Genomic DNA, 22,052 nt, shown 5'->3' with positions numbered 1-22,052 from the left:
CTTATCCTGCAACTGATTTTGCCTGAGCAGAGTCCTCTTAACTGCATTTGAGCTCTGAGTTGGTGCCTCCACGTACAGTAGAACCTCAGAGTTATGAACACCTCAGGAATGGAGGTTGTTCATAACTCTGAAGTGGTTTTTAAAAGTTTACAACTGAACAATGACTTCATACAGCTTTGAAACTTTACTATGCAGAAGAAAAATGCTGCTTTTAACCATCTGTAAATGAAACAAGCACAGAAAGTTTCCTTTGTCAAAAAAAATTTAAACTTTCCCTTTATATGTTTAACACCATACTGTACTGTATTTGCTTTTGTCTCTGCTGCTGCCTGATTGCATACTTCCAATTTCAAATGAGGTGTATGGTTGACTGGTCAGCTCATAACTCCGGTGTTTCTACTGTACAAGAAATTGCAAGATAAAAGCCTTAGATTATAAAAAAAGTTTGGGCAGGAGCCCTATTATGTTCTGTAAACAGTTTGTGTTAAATAATGAAAATTTACCTTCCATGGGGCTCAAAGTGTTACTGTGGGGAAAATAAATGCAAGTTTAAGTACTATTTTTAGGTCTTTCCATAATGCTACAGCAAAGGTTAACTGACAAATAAAATCCTACTGCAAATATTGGTTCATTTACTTACCAAGATCTAAGGTCAGGCACACAGTTCTGCTTTTCATCACTCACACTTAAAGCAGCAGAGAAAGGAATGCAGCTCTTGTTATCCAAAGTATGTTTCCATAATAGACTGCTAGTAGTTTTAGAAATTCTGGAAAAAAAACTATTGAAGGCTGCTGATAAATTGAATAGTGATACACTGGAAATTCCAGATGTCATGTAAAAAGTAATTTGGCTGTACTTATCATTCCAGGTATTAGCTTAAATAGTTTGACTATTTGGAGTCACTCTCTTTCATAAATTTAGGAGATAATTTGTGGATTGCTGTTTGACCTAGTCCATCAGACAAACAATAATAGATCTATCTGCCGAAGTTAAGCCTAATATAGGGGAACAATTAAATATATCCTGCTTCTGATCTACATCCCTTGAAAGTCAGGCCAAACACATTAGGGTCAATCTCACACAATACAGATTTTCTACAATTCAAGTAGGTTTTTAGTTGCTCAGAAGTATACAGATCGCTGGAGTTAGTTGCAAAAATCCAAAAGAACCAGGAAGTCTTCCTTGACTTACCTGTTCTAGTGTGACCTAGAGAAATTGAGTTCAACCTTACATACATACATACACACACACACTCCCTCCCTCTCTCTGAAAAAGAACAAAAAAGTTAATTTACTGTTTGTGAAGGATATCAGATTTTGTTTTCTGATAGTCATGTAATTTATATTTTCAAAGGATTGTTCAAAGAATAAGTGGTGTATGAGAGTTAAGTATAGTTATTGATTTTATCCACATATAATCAGGAATTGCAGGGATTCTAAAACTTCTTCAGATCATGAACTACATATTAATAGAGATTTTTCTGTGGATCCTTTCTCTCTTATTCACCTGTGGCAACATCAGCAGTTGCTTACATGGAAAAGGCAGGGGACTGGGACTGAGATCAAAGTTAAATTTCTGGTTCCATGAATGAAATGTCCAGGGGAAAATCTTCATTGAAAGTCAATAGGACTTACTCTCCAAAGTCACTTTTGAAAAATGGGATTTAGGCACTTGAAAACTTTGCCCCATATAACCTTTAACATGTGACTTGGGCATGAACCTGCAGTAACGAAATGGAAGTTTTGCCACTGACTTCAGTGGGAGCAGGATTGGACCTTGAATATTTCTGTGCCTCAGTTCCCCATCTTTAAAAAGACAATGAAAATATTTCCCAACCACACAGGAGTGTAGTGAGAAAAAATCATTAATCTGAGGTCTTCAGATGCTACAGAGATAGGTATAAGATAAATAAATCAGCTGATAAGGAAAAGGTGGAAAGATTGTATTTTTAAATTAAGGTAGCTAGCTGGCAGAGTTCCTGTTTAAATGATTATTTTAATGTTTCTGGGATTTTTGTTGTACTACTCGTCAGATGCTAGGAACCAGGAGTCTTGATTATTACATTTAAATAAATAAAAATAAAACATACCTATCCAGAGCCAAGCTGTGTTCACTCAAGGTGCATACACCACTTCTTCCATGAGCTTGGAGGGTTCATTCATGGAGGAAATGAGTCCTAAATCTATCCTAAACCCTGGTCTTCTGCTTAGGTTGCTAAGATGTACTTCTGGTTTAAAAAAATTAAATTATGCAGTCAAAATGAAAGTACTACAGACAAACTGCTCATTATTTATTCTTCACCTAAAAAGAACATGCTGTAATTATAGAGCATAGTTTCTAGAAGGACAAATTATAATTATAGTTACATCTACTTCTTTGCTTATACCAATCAGCTCCCTGTGTAACTTAAGAAAAAATACCTAACAAATTCTGATCTGTTTACTTGTGAGCTGGGACTCTTAATTTAAGCAAAAACTAAACAGCATTACTTATACTAGTAACGAAGTAAGTAATATTGATTTTTTTAAATTAAGCTAGGTCTGCTTGTTTGTAGACCCTTTAACAGAGAGAGAGGAAGTGGGCTACGTTTCAGACCTCCTTCATGAACCACACACTGGTACATGTGCATTGACACTGCCTTCCTTTCAGGCATTCCACCTCTCTGGCTTAATTCTGCAGATGATGGAGCTGTTGCTATGACGACTCATAGGAAGTGAAACCTTACAAGACTTGCCATACCGGACCAGACTAGTGGTCCATCTAGTTCAGTGTTCTGTTTCTAATAACGGCATGTGCCAGCTGCTTCAGACAAAAATAAGAAACTGATGTATACAGTCAGGGTATAGAGTATCTAGACGGAAAGTTTATTCCTAATCCTCAACAGTGACCGGTTGGTTTGTGCCCTTAAGTAGGAGGGTTTATATCCTTTCCAAAATTCTTATAGTAAATTATTTTTAAAACAACAACTCTGGATCTTCTAGTTATTAATATAACTGAAAATTTCTGAAAATGTTCTGAAAATTTTTAATTTCTCAGCCTCAACAACATCTTATGGCAACGAGTGCCACAAGTTAACTGTGTGGGGAAAAAATACTGATTTTAAATTTGCTCTCTTTGAATTTCATAGGATGTCTCCTTCTTCCTGCTCCTTTCAGATATCCACCTATGCCTTTCTCACTGAAACTTTTTTCCAGAGAAGCTTTCTATTCTAAGTAATGCTTTCTTGAATAGAATCCAACCCCTTGGCTTTAAACATGGGTCCATAGCACTGGGCTTTTAAACATTATTAAATCATAGACTTACTACGTTTTAAGTGCTTTATATAATACAGTGACCAAGCAGGGTGAAAGAGCTATAAATTAAATAACGGTTAGCACGTCACATTTTTAAAGAACTCCACAAACATCTGACCCGATGCAAGCAGGCAATAGGGCCCAGATTGCAAGAAGCCTTCCAGCCTCTGCTCCAGGACTGCTTTGGGCTCGTGCCCCTACAAGAGAGTAACCTCTCCCAAAGGGGCAAGGATAGGGAGGTTGCTGACTGCAGAGGACATGCTGCACTCTCTAAAGGTTGCCACATTAGCTGAAGCTACTGTGCCAGAGTTCCTTCTCAGAACAGTGAAATTTTACATTGTTCCCTGCCCAAGTTTGGGTCTTAACCAAATTAATCTTCACAATATAACTGCAATGCAAATTAAAATTTGTGCAAGCTGCATTCTCTGTATTAAATCAACAGGCATTTCCCCCTCAAAAATTAGCTTTATTTTGAAAGAAACTGAAGCTGAACACCAGAAATGCAACAATGTTACATATAGCATGTGAGAAAACCTGCCATATACATTTGCTACTAATGCTGGACCTATAATCTAATAAACATGATATACCTACTACTAGACAGAATTATAACATTTTTTGTTTTAAGAATGAAATGTCAACAATATTTATCAGCTCATATTATGTACTGTCTGAATGGCAATAGATCTGTGACTTCCTTACATTAACTCAACATTACACTCGGGGAAAAATGCGCATAAGGGACTAAATATCAAAAGGCCATAATGAAATGCAATATCCACTCCGAACTCTATACGTGCAAGTAGTTAGGAGGATTGTATGTACAATTTTAAAAATCCACAACTATATTTTTCATTTTAGAACAGAAGATTCCAACATCAAGAAAGATGAAAGAAAAAGAAAAGAATAAATATAAAAGAGATGAGAAATATAATTGCCCTCTGTATATTACACAGTTGTTCAGATTTTTAAACGATCTTTGACACCTAGGTGTACCAAAGAAGGTGAATGGTTGGGAATATAAAAGACATACATTGGCATTGTCAAGGTTTTCCTTTCATTCTTCATAAAATATAATACAGCACAATGAGTAATGCTTAAATTATATTTCTCCTGAACCAAAATAATCGAGTTTGTGACAAAAAATGCAAATAGAATGTAAAAATTCTCCCTGTGGAATTTAAGTCACAGCATTATCTTTCTCCCTGTGAAACATTTTCCCTCACAGTTATCTTTGACACAGCAATTCATGAATCAGAGTGCATGGAACACTCCTTTGAAGGATGAGAACATGGAGCTGAATCCATAATCATTCAAAGACTTACAGCATGGGTCAATACAAGAGAGTAAGAGAAATCTACAACATAGGCCACACTCAGACATGTGAAAAAAAGGTATTTCTTATGCTCTTGGGATGAGTCATTTCTGCAGGTGGCTGTGCAGGGTTGTACATCTGGACCAGCCAGAATACAGGCCCACATTAATACCTCTATGCTAAGGACAGAGAGGTGCTGAGCTCCCTTAAATTTCTAATTAAGTTAAGAAATGATGACACTCAGCACTTTATCGGCTCCAACCTAAAAGCTCTTAGAGCCTGAAATCGAACATTTATTTTTATATAAAAACATGAGCCTCTGAGAAAGTATACTAGTTCAATGCAAACGAGAGAACACTCATACGCCAAATGTAATGCATGGTAGTTATATTGCCTTGTTTTAGAGTTCTGCTTTTCAGTATACTTAATTCACTCTGATTTAAAAGAAGAAAGTATTCTAATAAAGCAAATCCTCAAACAAAAAATGGACCTTGACCATTACAAGAATAAATTCAAAATACATTGATGTCTACAATAGCCTGCATTTTCATATCTATGTCCAAAAGAGAAATAAATCAATGAAATTATTTTTAAACCACATAGAAAATGATGTAATGGGATTGTCACACTTGTTATATGCCATCAAATGTGCACTCATTTGTTAGCGATATACTGTGAAACTCTTACTAACCAAAAACACTTATAGCAACAAATTTAAAAATCAGGCACATTGTACATAAATTCTATGTGTTTTGAAAAGTACTCACTGTATTAGTTATCATTAATTGCTGCCATCTACCATATCTCATTCTATGCAAGGATACCAGGCCAGCTACCAATCCATAAAGTGTAATGTTTCACATACTTCATAGAGTAGTTTAAAACACATCATGATATGAAATAATTTGTATTACATAGTAATTTAATCCCTTGCAATAGGGTTAATGTTGGACAAAGTCTGGACACTTTTTTTCCAATTTGAATTACGTACATTAACTTTGCCACACACCACAGAACTAATGCATGTATTACTTCAGACATGCTTTAATTTATAATCAAAACAAAGAAGTTGTTGCAAAAATACATGTCACCAATGTGGAACACATTCAAGATTGTATAAAAGTACTGAACTGATATCCCAAAACAGGTATATGTAAGCAGTACATAAGGAAAGACTAGTTTTAATATGAAACAGTCATTGAAGTCACATACAACATAAGAAGCATGACCTTTTTATAAAATGTCACAGATACTTTTAGGCAGGCAATATTAGATATAAATGAGAAGTACAGTTATTTTATGCAGAAGTTATTATTAATTTCTATTATGTTGGAATAAAGAAAATGTAAAAAGGTGCTAAATTTCAACACCACTGATTTTGTAAACATCTCAAACCAAGAAATACATTTAAGAATATCTAATTATGAAGTCCAAATGAAGGTCCCAATCCTGCAAGCACTCTGAATTTTTCTTAACTTCATGCACATCATTTCACTTACTTCATTAGGACTATTCACCTCCTTACAATTAAGTACATGTGTAAGAGTGTTTGCAGGATTGGGGCATAAGCAGAAATTTATACAGATAGCAAAGTATCTTCTTTGAGCAGCCGTGAAAATTATACTTTTGTTTTTAATAAAGCAATCACTAAATATGTTATAATACTTGGCACTTCTATAGTGTCTCTCATCTAAAGATTTCAAATATTAAGCCTCTCAGCACCCTGTGAAGTCAGTATTAATCCTATCATACAGATAAGTAAATTGAGGCACTGGTAGTTAACTGATTTGTCTAAGGTTACAAAGATAATCAGAAAAAGAGCCAGGAACAAAAGATAGGATTTTTGACACCCACATCTCTCTAATCAATAGATGGCAGTGCCTCTTATCCTACCACTAATTACAACACAATATCAGAATATTAAACCGGTACATAAAATATTTGCGCATTTAAAATGGTCTAAGGCAGAGGTTCTCAAACTTCACTGCACGCGACCCCCTTTCAACAACAAAAATTACTACACAACCCCAGGAGGGGGGACCAAAGCCTGAACCTGCTTGACCTCCATCACCCGGGGGGGAGGGGGGGAGCTGAAGCTCAAGGGCTGCAGCCCCAGGCAGGGGGCCGGTAACCTAAGCCCCACCACCCAGGCCTGAAGCCCTCAGGTTTCAGCTTCAACCCCTGGCCATGGGGCTCGGGCTTTGGCCACAGGTGGTGGGCTCAGGCTTTGGCTTCAGCCCCGGACCCCTGCAAGTCTAACAGCAGCCCTGGCAACCCCATTAAAACAGGATTGCGACCCACTTTGGGGTCCCGACCCACAGTTTGAGAACCGCTGGTCTAAGGCAAAATAAGTTTGTCAGTGTAATCGACTATTTAATTAAGTTTCCAATTATTTATTTCATTTGGGATGAAAAATTAAAAAACTTGGGCAGCCACACACTGAGAAGTCATTCTATGAAGCAGCATTCTGAGCCATTTTATAAAGAAGATGAAATTGATCCACTTCCTCCATAAATCTCCAGGTTTGCAGATTTACAAAATCCTTACAATATTTTGGTGTGAAGCACCAGTACAACCTAAAACACGAATACTGAAAGAATTACATGACAGCTCAATACAAATTGTTTCATGTAGAGTATTACAAAAATCAGGTATACTAACCAACCCTCCTAATCCCATAACTAGCATGGTTCTAATTTTAAGCAGGTGACATTACTACTACCCTACTAATAAACATGATTGTTCTTTTTCTCATACATACTTGAAATACTATTAGCTAACACACTCCGAAACAAATGAATCTGCTCTCTGTAAATAGAGAGCAGAAATACTGAGACTACATCAATATCAATGCTATGATAGCTATTTAATTTTGGTACTTTGATGGCATTTGCTAATGCCTTTTATTTGTAGGACTAAACATTTGGGTGGAAACTCACAGGTTTTCACTCCATGCCCACCCCAAATGCTAACCAATTAGTACATTTGGTTACATTCATATGGCAATGTTTTGCTAACAAATGTAGAAAGCATATGGCTACTCTGAAATACTGGAATTAGTAGGGAGGGGAGGTGCAGGAAATTCTGTGATCATTTTAAACACAGTATCTGACTCCTGCACCAGATTGTAAAATGTCCAGTGGACTTCTAAGGACAAACACCGGAATCTGTTATTTGTATTAGGAATCTAGAAGAACTCACATCATCACAAACTAGCAAAGAAAGCATGGTCCCTAAGCCTCTGGTGGATTTCTTAGGTGCTGAGCAGAATTCTGATTTCAGTTATATCAGTGTAAATCTGGGGTAACATCACAAGCTTCACAATTTGCACTGGTGCAACACAGATCAGAATCTGGCCCACAGGAACCTATGCTATTTGAAAAAGGTTTTGGTTTTAATTTCTACCTCAATACTACAAGCAAATTAGAATTAAAGTAGTAAGTCACAGGTAAAATTCCTGAAGACATTACTTTAGCAGAGATTCCTCATGTAAGTCATCAAATCAGTAAGAAAAATAGAAACACTAAAGGTTAGCCTTTGAATTGAACTCGTAATGTTGAAAAAACAGTCCCAAATTCTCCTTTACACCTCTAGGAGATTCCCAGTGAGGCAATGTAAAAGGTGTGAGAAAGTACAACCACCTCTGGTCATCATTCTCCAGATACTGCAGAAGGTCCTTTAATAATGTAAGCAAGCCGTACGTAGCCCTTTACGCTCATACATAACCTATAACATTACTGGGGAGCTACACACATATACCAAAAGGAAAGCACATCTCCAAGTAATGTTTGGAAGCACAGTTACAGTAGAACCTCACTAATTCACACTCAGTGGGGGAACCTTGTAAACTACTGAATTAATAAACAATCAAAATTAATTAAAAGAATGATGATATATCACAAAATGACCTTTATGTTTGTATTCTATTTAGGTTCTTACACCATCCTTACCACCACAGTATCTGAGCGCCTTCAAGTAGTGCATTAAGCAAGATGATTAGCATCTGTCATGTTTGACAAGTGTGGTTTGGTTTTAATGATTTATTATTATAACTTATTAGCATAAGGGTAAATATAATAGATAGATCTAGTAGTGCTACCTATTATTAAGGCTGCCCAACACCTTTCATTATAAAACCTCATTTTCAGTTGCTTATAACTTTGCCAAATTTTAACTGTTCGGGTTGAACTTTCATGCCGGGTGTCTGGAAAATTAAACAGTTTAGCTGTGTCCAAGAACAAGTTTAGGAAAAATATGCTGTGTTGCCCATGTTACAATATATCTTAGAGCTTCTCAATTTAAATAATTCTATCACTTCCATACTTTGGACAGGGACTTGAGGTTTGGCAGGTAGATCACAATTTTTCCAAGCCGTATAAAAATTCACCCAAATTGGCCAAATTACAAGACACTGAAAAAAATCACAGTTCACACAAGCTCAGTAAATATGAGAGCAGGGAGATGGTCTCTCCTGTGCTGTCAATGCTCTGCCAGCTGGTGCTCTGGCACCTAGGAGGAAGCATGCAATCATGTCAAATTAAAGACTATTTCCTACTGTGTATGCACAGAAAGGGCCAAATTCTGGCATTCCCTAACTTTTGAGTGCTTGACTTTGCAACCTTGATGTTATTTTAAATGTAATGCTAGGATATATTTTGTAAATATTTTAGTAACGCAAGGCTTCACTAGAGTTCTCAGCTATTAAATATTTGCTGAGAAGTCAGGAGGCACTGTAATCTGAAGTGTAAACATCACAAATACTAAAACAATCAAATGCAACATTGCTTCATTGTTTCAGATGCAGAATAAGAAAAAAAATTTAAATCCTTAGTACTCATCCTAAAATAAAATTCATTAGTACTCCTCTTTCTCCATGTCACCTTCTCCACCTTTTCTCCTACCCACAGAACAGATAGCATTGTATATGAGCAAAACAGTAATGGACATTCATAAAACATAACAATAATGAATGTTTCCAATATATAGTACCATCAAGGCTCAGCACTATCTGGCAGCCTGTATTCATCGAGGCAGATGTTCTGACAGCCATAATTCAATAATTCCAGTAGTTCATTTTTTAATGCAAAACTTGCTTGTGATCAAACAAATACCAGTCATATTTTGGATCTTCAAACGTTGTCTGTGTTTCTGATCAAAGTTTAAATACTCACATAAACAGGCATAAAACAAAGAACACAGAAACAGATGGAATTTCATGAGTGAAGATAGTTAGACCAAAAGCAAAAAAAAAAAAAAAAAAAAAACAAAAACAAAACCAACCTTGATTGTCTATAGAAAATGAAGTACACCATTATGAGCTACACCTCTGTAGTATGTATTTCAATACTGCATCAGTAGATGTTGTCATCCATCAGTATTCAATGCGGGTGGCCCTGCAGTCTCCCTAGTACGCATCAACTGGACATCCTTTTCAGCCATGCAAGTATCACAGCCCCATACTGCTGATGCTTCTGCAGTGAGGAGGCCATAAGCTGACTCAGTCATGCCCGTGCAAATCCGATGAAACCACTTTTGACAAGAAGCTTCACACAAGATGGCATCCTGGTCATCATTAACTTCATGTGTACAAATTCCACATGGATAGACTGGCTCAGAGGATGAATGACCATGACGACTGGGGTGGAGAGATGTTTTGCTGCTCTTTTCAGAGTTGCATCCTTCAGCTGTAACCCTAGGCTGACGGGACTTGCTCTGTGTCCCATTAGCATGGCTACTGTTAGTGTTATCTGCATTATGAGAATGGTTGCTCTCTTGATTTACTACACTGTTTCGATTAACATTTTTTAAGTCAGCACTACCTTGGTTCATGATGTCATCTGTTCTGTGGTGATGCTGATGTGTAGCAGTGTTCTGGCTGGGAGTTTTGCCTGCACCTTGACTGAAGTCTTGCTTTTGTGCTGATGGTTTTGTCTGATTGTAGGTGTTGGGTGGTGGAACAAAAGAATGGTTTGAATCTAACTGGGAATTAAAATTTGGATTGCTTGCAGGTCCAAAGTTAGATGTCATGTCAGGGTGTGGTATTTGGCTAGTATTTTGTGGAGGAATGTGACCAAAGTTCTCACCAGGATTTGGTCTGAAGTACTGACTGGGCATATTGATATTTTGACTCATTTGACCACTGTTATAAGATGGCTGATTTCCAAAACCTGTGTTATCCTGTGGACCAAAGTTGAAAGCATGAGGTCGATTAAAACCCATTCCCACAGGGTTCTGAGGAAGTGGGTGTGGCTGGTTTCTGAGGGTGTAAGAACCACCATATGGCGAGGACATTCTGGGCAGCATGTGAGGTGGCATTCTGAAAGTGTTATAACCTCCAAAACCAGGGTAACCAGGATTGCTGAAATAAGGACTTCCTGAAGGTAAGCGTTTATAGGAGACAGTATTATAGTTATCATCAAATGGGTTAGCTGCTACAAGGTGGTCTGAACTTGGATTCGGCGGTGGAGCATATTCAGATGGAGGAGGAAAGGAAGATCCCTGAAAATATTTAGAATATAAAAATATTTAAATTAGCATTCGTATAAACTTCCCTACAAGAACACATGGGCTTTCAACCATAAAAAAGCTGGATTGGCAGCATGAGTGAACCAAAGTCTTCTGTTTATTCAGTTAGGTGCCACATGGGCAGCAACAGTCAGTGTAAGCTTCCCCAAACTACTCTGCCAGTGAGCCTTAAGTCTCATTAGAAAGGGAGAGAGAGAATAGTTCAGGCTCCAGGCTCATTCCTCCCTGGGCCTCTCTTGCAAGGCTGCCAATATGGGCACCAGTTGTGGTGGTGATTTTTGTGATACAGCAGCCCCTGGAAGAGTGGATCCCTTTGCAGGTATACCAGTCTAATGCCACAGTTGGTCTTTATATTATTAGGAGTCTGATCCTGCATTGTCTCCCACACAGAACCCTGACTGAAACCAACTGAGTTCTGTGGTTGGAGTACATAGAAAATATTTGATAAAATAAGAGTGAGTTTGTCTTAAGAGCTATTTCATAAAACTCATGATGCCGTTAAAGCGATTTAGATTAATTTTACTATTTTTAAAAACCGTTCAGCTGTACAACATGCTGCCAAAAATGCTCACTGTTTGGTTTTGTTTCCTTCTTTTATTTAAGAAAAGCAGGATTCCCACAAAATCATATAATTAAAACATAAAAACTCATGTTTAAATACTGTTTAAAATAGATTTTCCTTTGTTTCCTCTCAGGCTAAATTCACTAAATTAAAGGGCAAATCTTTCCCCTGACCCATCCCACTTTTGATGAGGCTATGCAAGACTTAAAAGATAGCAATACTACTGTATCCATGCTGCAAGGTGTACAGGCAGGAGACAGTCTGCCCAGCGGGACTCTCCATCTTCTGTGAACCAGAGGGATCTGCTCTACTACAGCACTTTGTGGGGCTGGGCTGGGAGCATGTGGGGTTTAGTGGACACAGAGGCTGCATAAATGACTGTAGAGAGTAACTGCACAACTGACTGTCATTCTGGTCCAGTTTGTGGGGAGAGTTCTGGCCTGCTCACCCCCACATAGCTCCCTCATGCACAGAAGGCAAGAATTTGGCCCCAAATATTTAGTAGCCTCGCTGGGGAAATGATTCTCCAGATTTCTGTTGCCCTGCAAACCTTATTAGAGGTAACAAAAGAGGAGGAACTTGATCTGCAACACCATTATATTTATCGTCATTCTGCTGCGAAAGGAAAGCTTCATTATTAGAGAGAACTAAGACATCCAAAAGCCTGACATTAATTGTATATGCCTACAACAGCGGGTTTCACCACTACTTGAACAAGAAAAAGCAATAGACACCCAAGTCAATGGGAATTGGGCATGCATATCACAAGGTGGTAACTGGCCCTACCTGAATAAGATTATTCTCATTATTTGCCACAAAGTAACTAATAGCAGATATTCTGAGACAGAGTGCTGAGTGGACACAGGAGAGGACAATTCTACTTTACAGGTGACGATCAATATCTGTGTTTTGCATTAGCACCCAAATCCTATGTCTTCCCACACACTCTCTGAAAGCCCATTTCAGGAAATGGAAACCATATATTTCCAGTGGACAGAAGAGCCAAATGGTATAAATTCAATGTACCAAGTGTTCCTCATGGCTCCCTGCATTGGAAAGCATTATAAGAGTGTACTAAAGGTGTGGCCAATGGGTTCATGAACTGTATGGACCCATTAGTCCACAAACCTTCATATATGGAGAAAGCAGCAGCCCACAGCTACCACTCATACCCTGGAGAGTCACACCAAACAACTGAAGGCTGGGAATTAAATTCTGTTCCTCAGAACCATGTCCACATGACTGAATGAACAGCCTGTTCATTCTGTGCATCTTTACCAAAGACTTTATATTCTCCCGTTGCAGGATACAAACAATCTCCAGGGATTAAAAGAACTTCATCAGGCGTTACTAGTAACCAGTAGGGGGATGGAGAGGGATCTAAGATTTTACCTAAACACTTAATTATAAAATACTGAAAGCTACTAATCTGTGCCTGTGATAAAGGACTGATATTCCTAGATGAAAGAGATAGTCATATTAGTAAGCAACATCTGAGTGTGTTATTTATTCAAAAAATTGAGGAACATCAGAAGCAATTTACCTGTGTATTTGACTTGCGCTTTTTCTTATCTGGGCTTCCAAGTTGTACTCCTGGTCCTCCTAACCCATCCAATCCACTGTCACCACCTACAAAATTTCAATCAATATAATTCTGCATTTGTTTCAATATAGATTTTATATTAATGTGTGCCTTTCTGTGTCAAACATCAAAGTATCACTAATTCTAGCTTAAAACTACAAAGTTTATACAATGAACAAATGAATACAAAGTTTATACAATGGAGGTAACACACCTACTGGAGTCCATCTCCATTAGAACATTAAGGCCTGATTCAAAGCCCATTAAAGTCAGTGGAAAGACCTCCATTAATATAATTGGGTTCTGGATCAAGCCCTTGGTGCTTAAGACTTCGCTCACCAAAAAGGAATTATCTAAGATTCATCTCCCACTTAACTTACACAGATGTGGTGTTCATCAGCCTGGGACTCCCCATGCACAGTGGGCAGTTACAGTATGCAGTTAAGGAAAGAGCAAGCAGAAACAAGTCTATGAATGAAAATCTGGCATTCTATTAATGAAAATCCCTGAAAACCTGGCATACAGCTGAGACAAGACTCTCAGCTTGCCATTTCCAAACTCCCATAAATTAAGTCTTGATCATGCAAAAGGTCACTGCAGGAAAAATCTCACTATAATCAATGAGCCAGCACTGGGGGATTCCTTTGCAGAGGCCATATATCTTATGTAGCAGTTAACAAAAGCTATTTTGGTACAAATACAGTTTCTTGCAATATGAAGGATGCTTATCTTCTTGATCCACTTTTTTCATTTTAACTAAGAGAAAGAAAATCCAATGCTTCACGTGAAGTTCAGCCACACCTTTCACCAGAATGTGACAGACGCCTGAAGTTCTACATGATCCTGTAGTACAAATTACGAATTTTAATTTTTTAATCCCTTGTAAAGCTATAGCTCAGTGGTGGGCAACATGTGACCCATGGGCCACACACAGCCTGCCAGGGTAATCCACTGGCGGGCCACAAGACAGTGTTTACATTGGCCGTCTGCAGGCATGGCTGCCTGCAGCACCCAGTGGCCGCGGTTCGCCATTCCTAGCCCATGGGAGCTGTGTGAAGCAACAGCCAGCACGTCCCTGCAGCCCACATTGCTTACCCAGCTCCCATTGGCTGGGAACAGCTAACCGCGGCCACTGGGAGCTGCAGATGGTCAATGTAAACACTGTCTTGCAGCCCGCCTGCAGATTACTGTGACAGGCTGCAGGTTGCCCACCACTTCTAGAGATGGATAGAGAAGATTTTAGTGATAAATGTCCCATTACATTAGTAGAAGAAATTGTTAATTTGTTTTGGGAATGAAGAGTAACCTTGAGCCAAAACCTGAGTGTTTAGAAAGTCATGGAAAGACGATGTTAAGGTGACAATTTTTAACCTGGTAGAACCATCAATATGAACAGACTGTATACAAGTTCATTCTTTTTTGCCCACGCTCTGTCTACATCTTTACTTTGATAAACAATTATTCTTTCCTGCTACATACAGTGGAATGCATGTAAACTGACCTCAGATTGGTACTATCATTTGATATTTTTTAGAAAAGTGTGATGTGTCCCTATGTTTAAAATTCACATTAAAAAACTAGCTAAACTCTACCAAGATACAAATGTTTTGCTGCACATGAGAATTTGTTGCCACTGAGAATTTGTTATTACTGCAACACTCTCATCTGGTTACACAGGGTCAAATTTTAAAAGGTATTTAGGCATCTACAGAGAGGCATCTTGGGCTGCTAAGCAGGCTAGGTGCCTAATTCCCATTGTCTTCTGTTTAGGTGCTTTTGAAAGTCCCATTAGGTGCCCATCAGTATCTGTAAGCATCTAAAAGTATTTGAAAATCTGACCCATAGCAACAATGATTCTGACCCTTGAGCCCAGCTAAGGAGGGCTTGGTCCAAGTCAAGACCCTTTGCACCTCACCCATCCTCAGTCCTGGACTGTTCTGATGCCAGTTCAGGTCCCTAGCATAAATTAGAGTAGTCTGAAGGTAACTGTGTTTTACTGGGGCATATGGATGCTAGTTCACGTTCCTTTCTTCCCACACGTCCCCTATGCCAGTAAGGGATACAGCATAGGAACCATTACAACAACTCTCCGTCACTCAGAATCCTCCAGCAGGCAGCTGAACCACGGCTGCTTTGCACACACAGTATCACAAAGCTTCTCCCACACGGAGGAAAATCAGGCCAGTATACCAGTTAAATTATCCTCAGATATTTCAAATATTTTTGATGGATTCCTTAGCCTCAAAGTCAGTATTTTGCTAGTCAGCAGGGATTTCCCCTCACTAGGAGGGCAGAAAATGCCATTGGGACAATTTCCACTCAGATGACTCATACTGCTTCAGAACAAGGCTTTCAGGGAAACTATTTCCCACCTCATGAAGGAACCCTGTTCTGTCCCTGCTTTAATAACTTCCTCTTGGCTCTGGCTGTCAAAGTTAAAATTCCCCCTCACATTTCATATCGTCTGTGTGTGTATATATATTTATAAATATTTATATATATATTATAAAAAAATTATAATCCCTAAAATATTTCACCAAACACGAGGAAGAAAAGTGACCGCCCCAAATCACTATGACTGGAAGAAAACTGGTAAATTCAAATCCTATTAAATATCAGGCAAGGGGAAATTTTTTATCATGTTCAAGAGTTAATATACCACAGCAGATCACCACAAAATTTGTTGTGAGAATAACTCTTTGGGATTTGGGAGAAGTCCAATTCTTACGGTTTATAATGTAAAACAGTGTCTCCCCTTATGGTGCTATGTAAAGTATAGCAGCCCTTAGATTGTAAATATTAAATATTCCAATATAAGTTCTGCAGGAGGAAGGGATCATTACAAATACTCTCAAAATTCCTGCCAAAATGTCCTAGCTTGGTAAACTATAAACTATCTCCTCAAATTTTTCCCTCTGTTTTCCATCACCCAGGTGTTCTCAAACATTCTTATAGAGCTCAGTGGTTTGAGCATTGGCCTGCTAAACCCAGGGTTGTGAGTTCAATCCTTGAGGGTGCCATTTAGGGATCTGGGGCAAAAATTGGGGATTGATCCTGCTTTGAGCAGGGGGTTGGACTAGATGACCTCCTGAGGTCCCTTCCAACCCTGATATTCTATGATTCTATGTGACACGTATCACAGTTTAACAGAGAGATTGTCTCATTGGCACCTTCTCTTTCATTCACAATTACACAAACAATTTTCTCTCCCATTCATGTTCACATAGCTTCCATGTGTCAACAAGAGCAACTGCTGATATGGAAAAATATTATCTGGAAAGTGTTTAATGTATTTTAGATTCTTTTAATGAAATTCAGCAGCTAAAAATAAGGAGAGTGTTAAGTATGTGACCAGACAATTCTCTAAGGACCACCAGCAAATGCTCACCTTCCTGTAGCAGTTCAAAATACAGCCTAAATCTCTGTAAGGTTTGTTAAGTATAAACTAGTACTCAAGGATCTGATCCTGCAAACACTTAAGTACATGAGTAACCCTACTTATGTGAGTAGTCCCATAGGAGTCAATGGGACTACTCACATGAGTAAAGCTACTTGGATGCTTATTGATTTTCAAGACTGTTTGATGAAGTACTAAGCTTTTGTGATCTCAGCTTTCTCTATGTGAGGCCAATAATGTAAGTTAGACCTATGAATTTATGTATTTTTCCTTTTGGGTTTTATAAGAATTTAAAAGGAAAATTAATGTTAGTCCTCACATACCTCCAAGAAAAGTGAACAAGGGTCATTATCAAGCAGCCAAAATAAACTTTCCTGAAAGTCACTTCTTGTATCCACAGTCTTCTCAGTAAACGATACACTGAACATTTTGGTATTTTGCAATATACTAGAGTTAAGGTTGCAAAATGGTTTCAGCATAACTCCCTGTTCTCAGACACTCTTGGCTTTCTGTAAAAAACAAACAAAAAAACCCAAAGCATTTTGGCTTCGACTCTCTATGCTTGTCACATATGAAAGCTATTATTCCCCTTTCAAATTTTTGAAAAAAAATGTAGTTTACCCATTTTTGAATGTTGGGAGAGTGGGGGACTAAATCTGCGCACTTTATTTTACACACACACTCAAGACAGGTGACGCTTAAAACTTTATATGTAAATAAACAGACCCTGATTCTGCAAAGACTTTTATGCAACTTTACACAGTAAGCACAGTCCGGTATTTTACAGTATGTGAAGTAAAGCACATGTAAGCCTTTGCAGGACTGCGGCCATAACCCTTGATGAGTAAGTAGTCCCTTGGCTAAGTATGGATTTTGGGTTTTTTGTTTTAAGAAATAAACAACCAAGAGACTATAGATCATAGAACATTAGGGACCTCAGGAGGTCATCTAGTCCAATCCCCTGCTCAAAGTAGGACCAACACCAACTAAATCATTCCAGCCAAGGCTTTGTCAAGCCAGGCCTTAAAAATCTACAAGGATGGAGATTCTACCACCTCCCTCGGTAACCCATTCCAGTGCTTCACCACCCTCCTAGTGAAATAGTGTTTCCTAATATCCAACCTAGACCTCCCTCAATGCAACTTGAGACCATTGCTTCTTGTTCTGTCATCTACCACCACTAAGAACAGCCTAGCTCCATCCTCTTTGGAACCCCCCTTCAGGTAGTTGAAGGCTGCTATCAAATTCCCCCTCACTCTTCTCTTCTGCAGACTAAATAAGCCCAGTTCCCTCAGCCTCTCCTCGTAAGTCACGTGCCCCAGCCCCCTAACCATTTTCATTGCCCTCTGTTGGACTCTCTCCAATTTGTCCACATCCCTTCAGTAGCGGGGGAGGGAGACCAAAACGGTACGCAGTACTCCAGGTGTGGCCTCACCAGGGCCCAGTAGAGGGGAATAATCACTTCCCTCGATCTGCTGGCAATGCTCCTATTAATACAGCCCAATATGCTGTTGGCCTTCTTGGCAACGAGGGCACACTGCTGAGTCAAATCCAGCTTCTCGTCCACTGTAATCCCCAAGTCCTTTTCTGCAAAACTGCTGCTTAGCCAGCCTGTAGCTGTGCATGGGATTCTCACTAGTCCTTGTTGAACCTCACCAGATTTCTTTTGGCCCAATCTTCCAATTTGTCTAGGTCACTCCGGACCCTATCCCTACCCTCTAGCATATCTACCTCTCCCCCAAGCTTAATGTCATCTGCGAACTTGCTGAGGGTACAATTAATCCCCTCATCCAGATCATTAATGAAGATGTTGAACAAAACCAGCCCCAGGACTGAGCCCTGGGCATTCTGCTTGATACCGGCTGCCAACTAGACATCGAGCCATTGATCACTACCGTTGAGCCTGACAATCTAGCCAGCTTTCTATTCACCTTATAGTCCATTCACCCAATCCATACTTTTTTAACTTGCTGGTAAGAATACTGTGGAAGACTATATCAACAGCTTTGCTAAAGTCAAGATATATCATGTCCACTGCTTTCCCCATATCCACAGAGCCAGTTATCTCATCATAGAAGGCAATCAGGTTGATCAGGCATGACTTGCCCTTGGTGAATCCATGTTGACTGTTCCTGATCACCTTTCTCTCCTCCAAGTGCTTCAGAGGACCTGCTCCATGATTTTGCTGGGGCCTGAAGTGAGGCTGACCGGTCTGTAGTTCCCCGGGTTCTCTTTCTTCCCTTTTTAAAATATGGGTACTGTATTTGCCTTTTTCCAATCGTCCGGGACCTCCCCCAATCGCCATGAATTTTGAAAGATAATGGCCAGTGGCTCTGCAATCACATCAGCCAGCTCCCTCATCACCGTTGGATGCATTAGATCTGGACCCATGGACTTGTGCATGTCCAGCTTTTCTACATAATCCTTAACCTGTTCTTTCACCACTGAGGGCTGCTCACCTCCTCCCCATACTGTGTTGCCCAGTGCAGCAGTCTGGGAGCTGACCTTGTCTGTGAAGACCGAGGCAAAAAGAGCATTGAGTACTTCAGCTTTTTCCACATAATCTGTCACTATGTTGCCTCCGCCATTCAGTAAGGGTCCCACACTTTCCCTGACCTTCTTCTTATTGCTAACATACCTGTGGAAACTCTTCTTGTTACCCTTCACATCCCTTGCTAGCTGCAACTCCAATTGTACCTTGGTCTTCCTGTTTACACCCCTGCATGCTCGAGCAATATTTTTATACTCCTCCCTAGTCATCTGTCCAAATTTCCACTTCGGTGAGCTTAAACTCCAAAAGAAAGCTTACAAGAAGATTTCACTGTTAAGCCAAGCTGGTCGCCCGCCATATTTGCTATTCTTTCTGCACTTCGGGATGGTTTATTCCTGCGCCCTCAATAAGGTTTCTTTAAAATACAACCAGCTCTCCTGGACTCCTTGCCCCCTCATATTAGCTTCCCAAGGGATCCTGCCCATCAGTTCCCTAAAGGAGTCAAAGTCTGCTTTTCTGAAGTCCAGGGTCCGTATTTTGCTACTCTCCTTTCTTCCTTTTGTCAGGATCCTAAACTTAACCATCTCGTGGTCACTGCTGCCTAGGTTGCCACCCACTTCTACTTCCCCTACCAATTCTCCCCTGTTTGTAAGCAGCAGGTCAAGAGGAGCACGGCCCCTAGATGGGCGTCACGGGGCACTAGTTCAATGGGCATGTGTTGTGGCCCTAATCGTGCAATGGTTTATGCACCTATGTAACTTTATGCCCTTCATCAGTATCCTATTCAAATCAATTGGCTACTCACAAGTATAAAGCTATACGTGTACTTAAGTGTTTGCAGGATCAGAACCTATTATTTAAATTAACTTAATAAATTCCAGTCTTTCTGTGACATATTTTCTCTGCCTAACCTGCTAGGTACAAGTAGTGCTCCTCTACAGGTGTTGCTAGAACAATTGAAAGAAGTGAATTGTAAATATCTGAATAAATACACACAGCAAAATCCTTGTCCTCTCCCCCCCCCCCAAAGGCTAACATAAAGAACATTAGAAAAATTCCAGGGGTGAAGGGAAAAGGAACAATGAATCCCTGACTTTATAATTTCACCTCAATTTTTGATCCTTTCACAGATACTCTGTACATTCCAGTATTTCATTCCAAAACAAATGTCTCTTTTGCCTTTCTAAAGATACAGCTATCACTATGTAAAGAGATGTGCTGCTGCCCTGTTAAGCCAGCCTTGCAGAAAATGGTCTCCAGCCAAACAGCAGCAGCAGGGATGGGATGGAACTGTACTTTCCCAATACATTTCAATGAGGCATGAGCTTCAAAACCTCACCGGGACCATACCAATACTGCCATAATTAACAGAAGGTAATTTTTTTCTTCTCTTTTCCAACAAATTTAAAAAAACAAACAAATATTAGTTTAGTATTAAGGGTCAGAAAGTGAAAACTCAAAGTTTGGAAATGCAATTTACTCTCTGTGCAGGAGCGTTACTATGTGCACATGTACTATACCTATTGAACAATGTATACTAATATATTACACACCAAGAAAACGAGTAGAAATACTGCATGTGTGTAACATGGTTGGACAAGTTAACAATGCTCCTGGATCCTTCAATATTAACTTTTGTACTTTAAATCCCCAATCCTACAATTGAATCCTCGCGGCTGCAGGGGTCCACCCATGCAGATCAGTTCGCGGAATCGAGGCCTCCCTGTTGACTTAATACGGCATTCAAAGAAATGCACTTGAGCAATGCTACTTCCAAAGGCAGCTGGAGCCACGGCAATGCACACAACAGATCGCAACAGCGATGCGTCAGCCGGACACACCAAGTACACAGCCACATACATGACACCCCCATGGGGTGTAATAGGAGCTGGGGCGAGCGGGAGCCCCGAGTCCCGCTGCTGGAGCAGCTCCCTGCTCAGAAGTGCGGCAGGGGCAGCCCCGCCAGGCGCCCGGAATGCAGGCGCTGCCTCCAGCTCCCCGCGGCAGGCAGAGGGCGGCGGCAGGGGGGACGCTTTGGCTCAGACGGCGAGCGGGAGGATGCCATGTCTCCTCGGCGGAGTTAGGCCCGGGACCCCCCGGCTGTCCCCAGGGTGTCTGCCCGGCTCCCTCCCCCCCGGCCCGCTGTACCTCGGGATCTCTTCAGCGGGATGGGATCCTTCTCCTGTTCCGCTGACATTACAGACGGCGGCGCATGGCTCCCACGGCAGCAGGAATCGAGGCGCTTTGATGCTGCGGCGGCGGCGGCGGCCGCTGGCCCGCACCCCGCCTCCTCCTCCGCCTGCTGCTTCGGCTGCCTCGGCCGCCGTAAGCCGGGCCGGCCCCGGGGAGCTGCCAGACTTTGCAAAGTTTGGGAGCGGGAGGGCGCCGGGGCTGCCTCAGGCGGGCGAGGCGCAGGGCGGGCTCCGCTCAGCGGCGGCTCAGGGGCGGCTGCTGCGGGCAGAGCGGCCGAGGGTCTGCTCGAGGGGGCTGGGAGCGCGCAGCTGAGCGAGCCCCCTGCATATCGCAAGCATGTGCCTGGCTCGGCGCCCGCTGCCGCCGGGCTGTCAGGCTAGCGCGTCCCCTTGGCTGCGTACAGCGCCCTCTGCGGAGACAAACCCCACGCCTGCCCCTTGGAGCTGCAGGCTCCAAGCCCCCCAAGCCTGCGCCAAAGCTCTGCAGTGGGGCTGGGAACTGCCGTGGCTTCCCTCTTCCTCCAGTCCTCTGCCACGATCGACTGGGGAGAAGCCTGGGAAAGGATCCCCTCCAAGCCCCTGCTGTTTCCAAATGGGCCATAGCGTCCCGGAGAGGGTTTTACCCTGCCTGGTCCTCTGTAGATTTGCCTGTGGTTTGCATTATCAATAAAGTGCGTAACAGATCCACAGCTACC

General features: G+C 40.8%; 1 protein-coding gene across 1 annotated transcript; it reads right to left on the bottom strand.

The window, feature by feature from the left end:
* Positions 1-3,738: 3,738 nt before the first annotated feature.
* PYGO1 (pygopus family PHD finger 1) lies at positions 3,739-21,743 on the bottom strand. The gene is made up of 3 exons (XM_048867563.2): positions 21,314-21,743; positions 13,239-13,324; positions 3,739-11,106 (listed from the first exon to the last, which is right to left on the bottom strand). Exons 1-3 carry the CDS (start codon positions 21,360-21,362, stop codon positions 9,973-9,975), a joined length of 1,269 nt encoding a protein of 422 aa, XP_048723520.2. The 5' UTR covers positions 21,363-21,743; the 3' UTR covers positions 3,739-9,972.
* Between the last annotated feature and the right edge of the window lie 309 nt (positions 21,744-22,052).

Source organism: Caretta caretta, chromosome 10, assembly GCF_965140235.1.
Source record: "Caretta caretta isolate rCarCar2 chromosome 10, rCarCar1.hap1, whole genome shotgun sequence".
Taxonomy (NCBI): domain Eukaryota; kingdom Metazoa; phylum Chordata; order Testudines; family Cheloniidae; genus Caretta; species Caretta caretta.
This window is presented reverse-complemented; position numbering and strand designations above follow the sequence as displayed.

Bases quoted from the DNA above. Each gene is read 5' to 3' on its own strand.
- PYGO1 (XM_048867563.2), bottom strand. From the start codon at position 21,362: ATGTCAGCGGAACAGGAGAAGGATCCCATCCCGCTGAAGAGATCCCGA. The intron at 13,325-21,313 runs GTACAGCGGGCC...GAAATTTTGTAG, and splicing joins CCCGCTGAAGAGATCCCGAG to GTGGTGACAGTGGATTGGAT. The intron at 11,107-13,238 runs GTAAATTGCTTC...AAATATTTTCAG, and splicing joins AGCGCAAGTCAAATACACAG to GGATCTTCCTTTCCTCCTCC.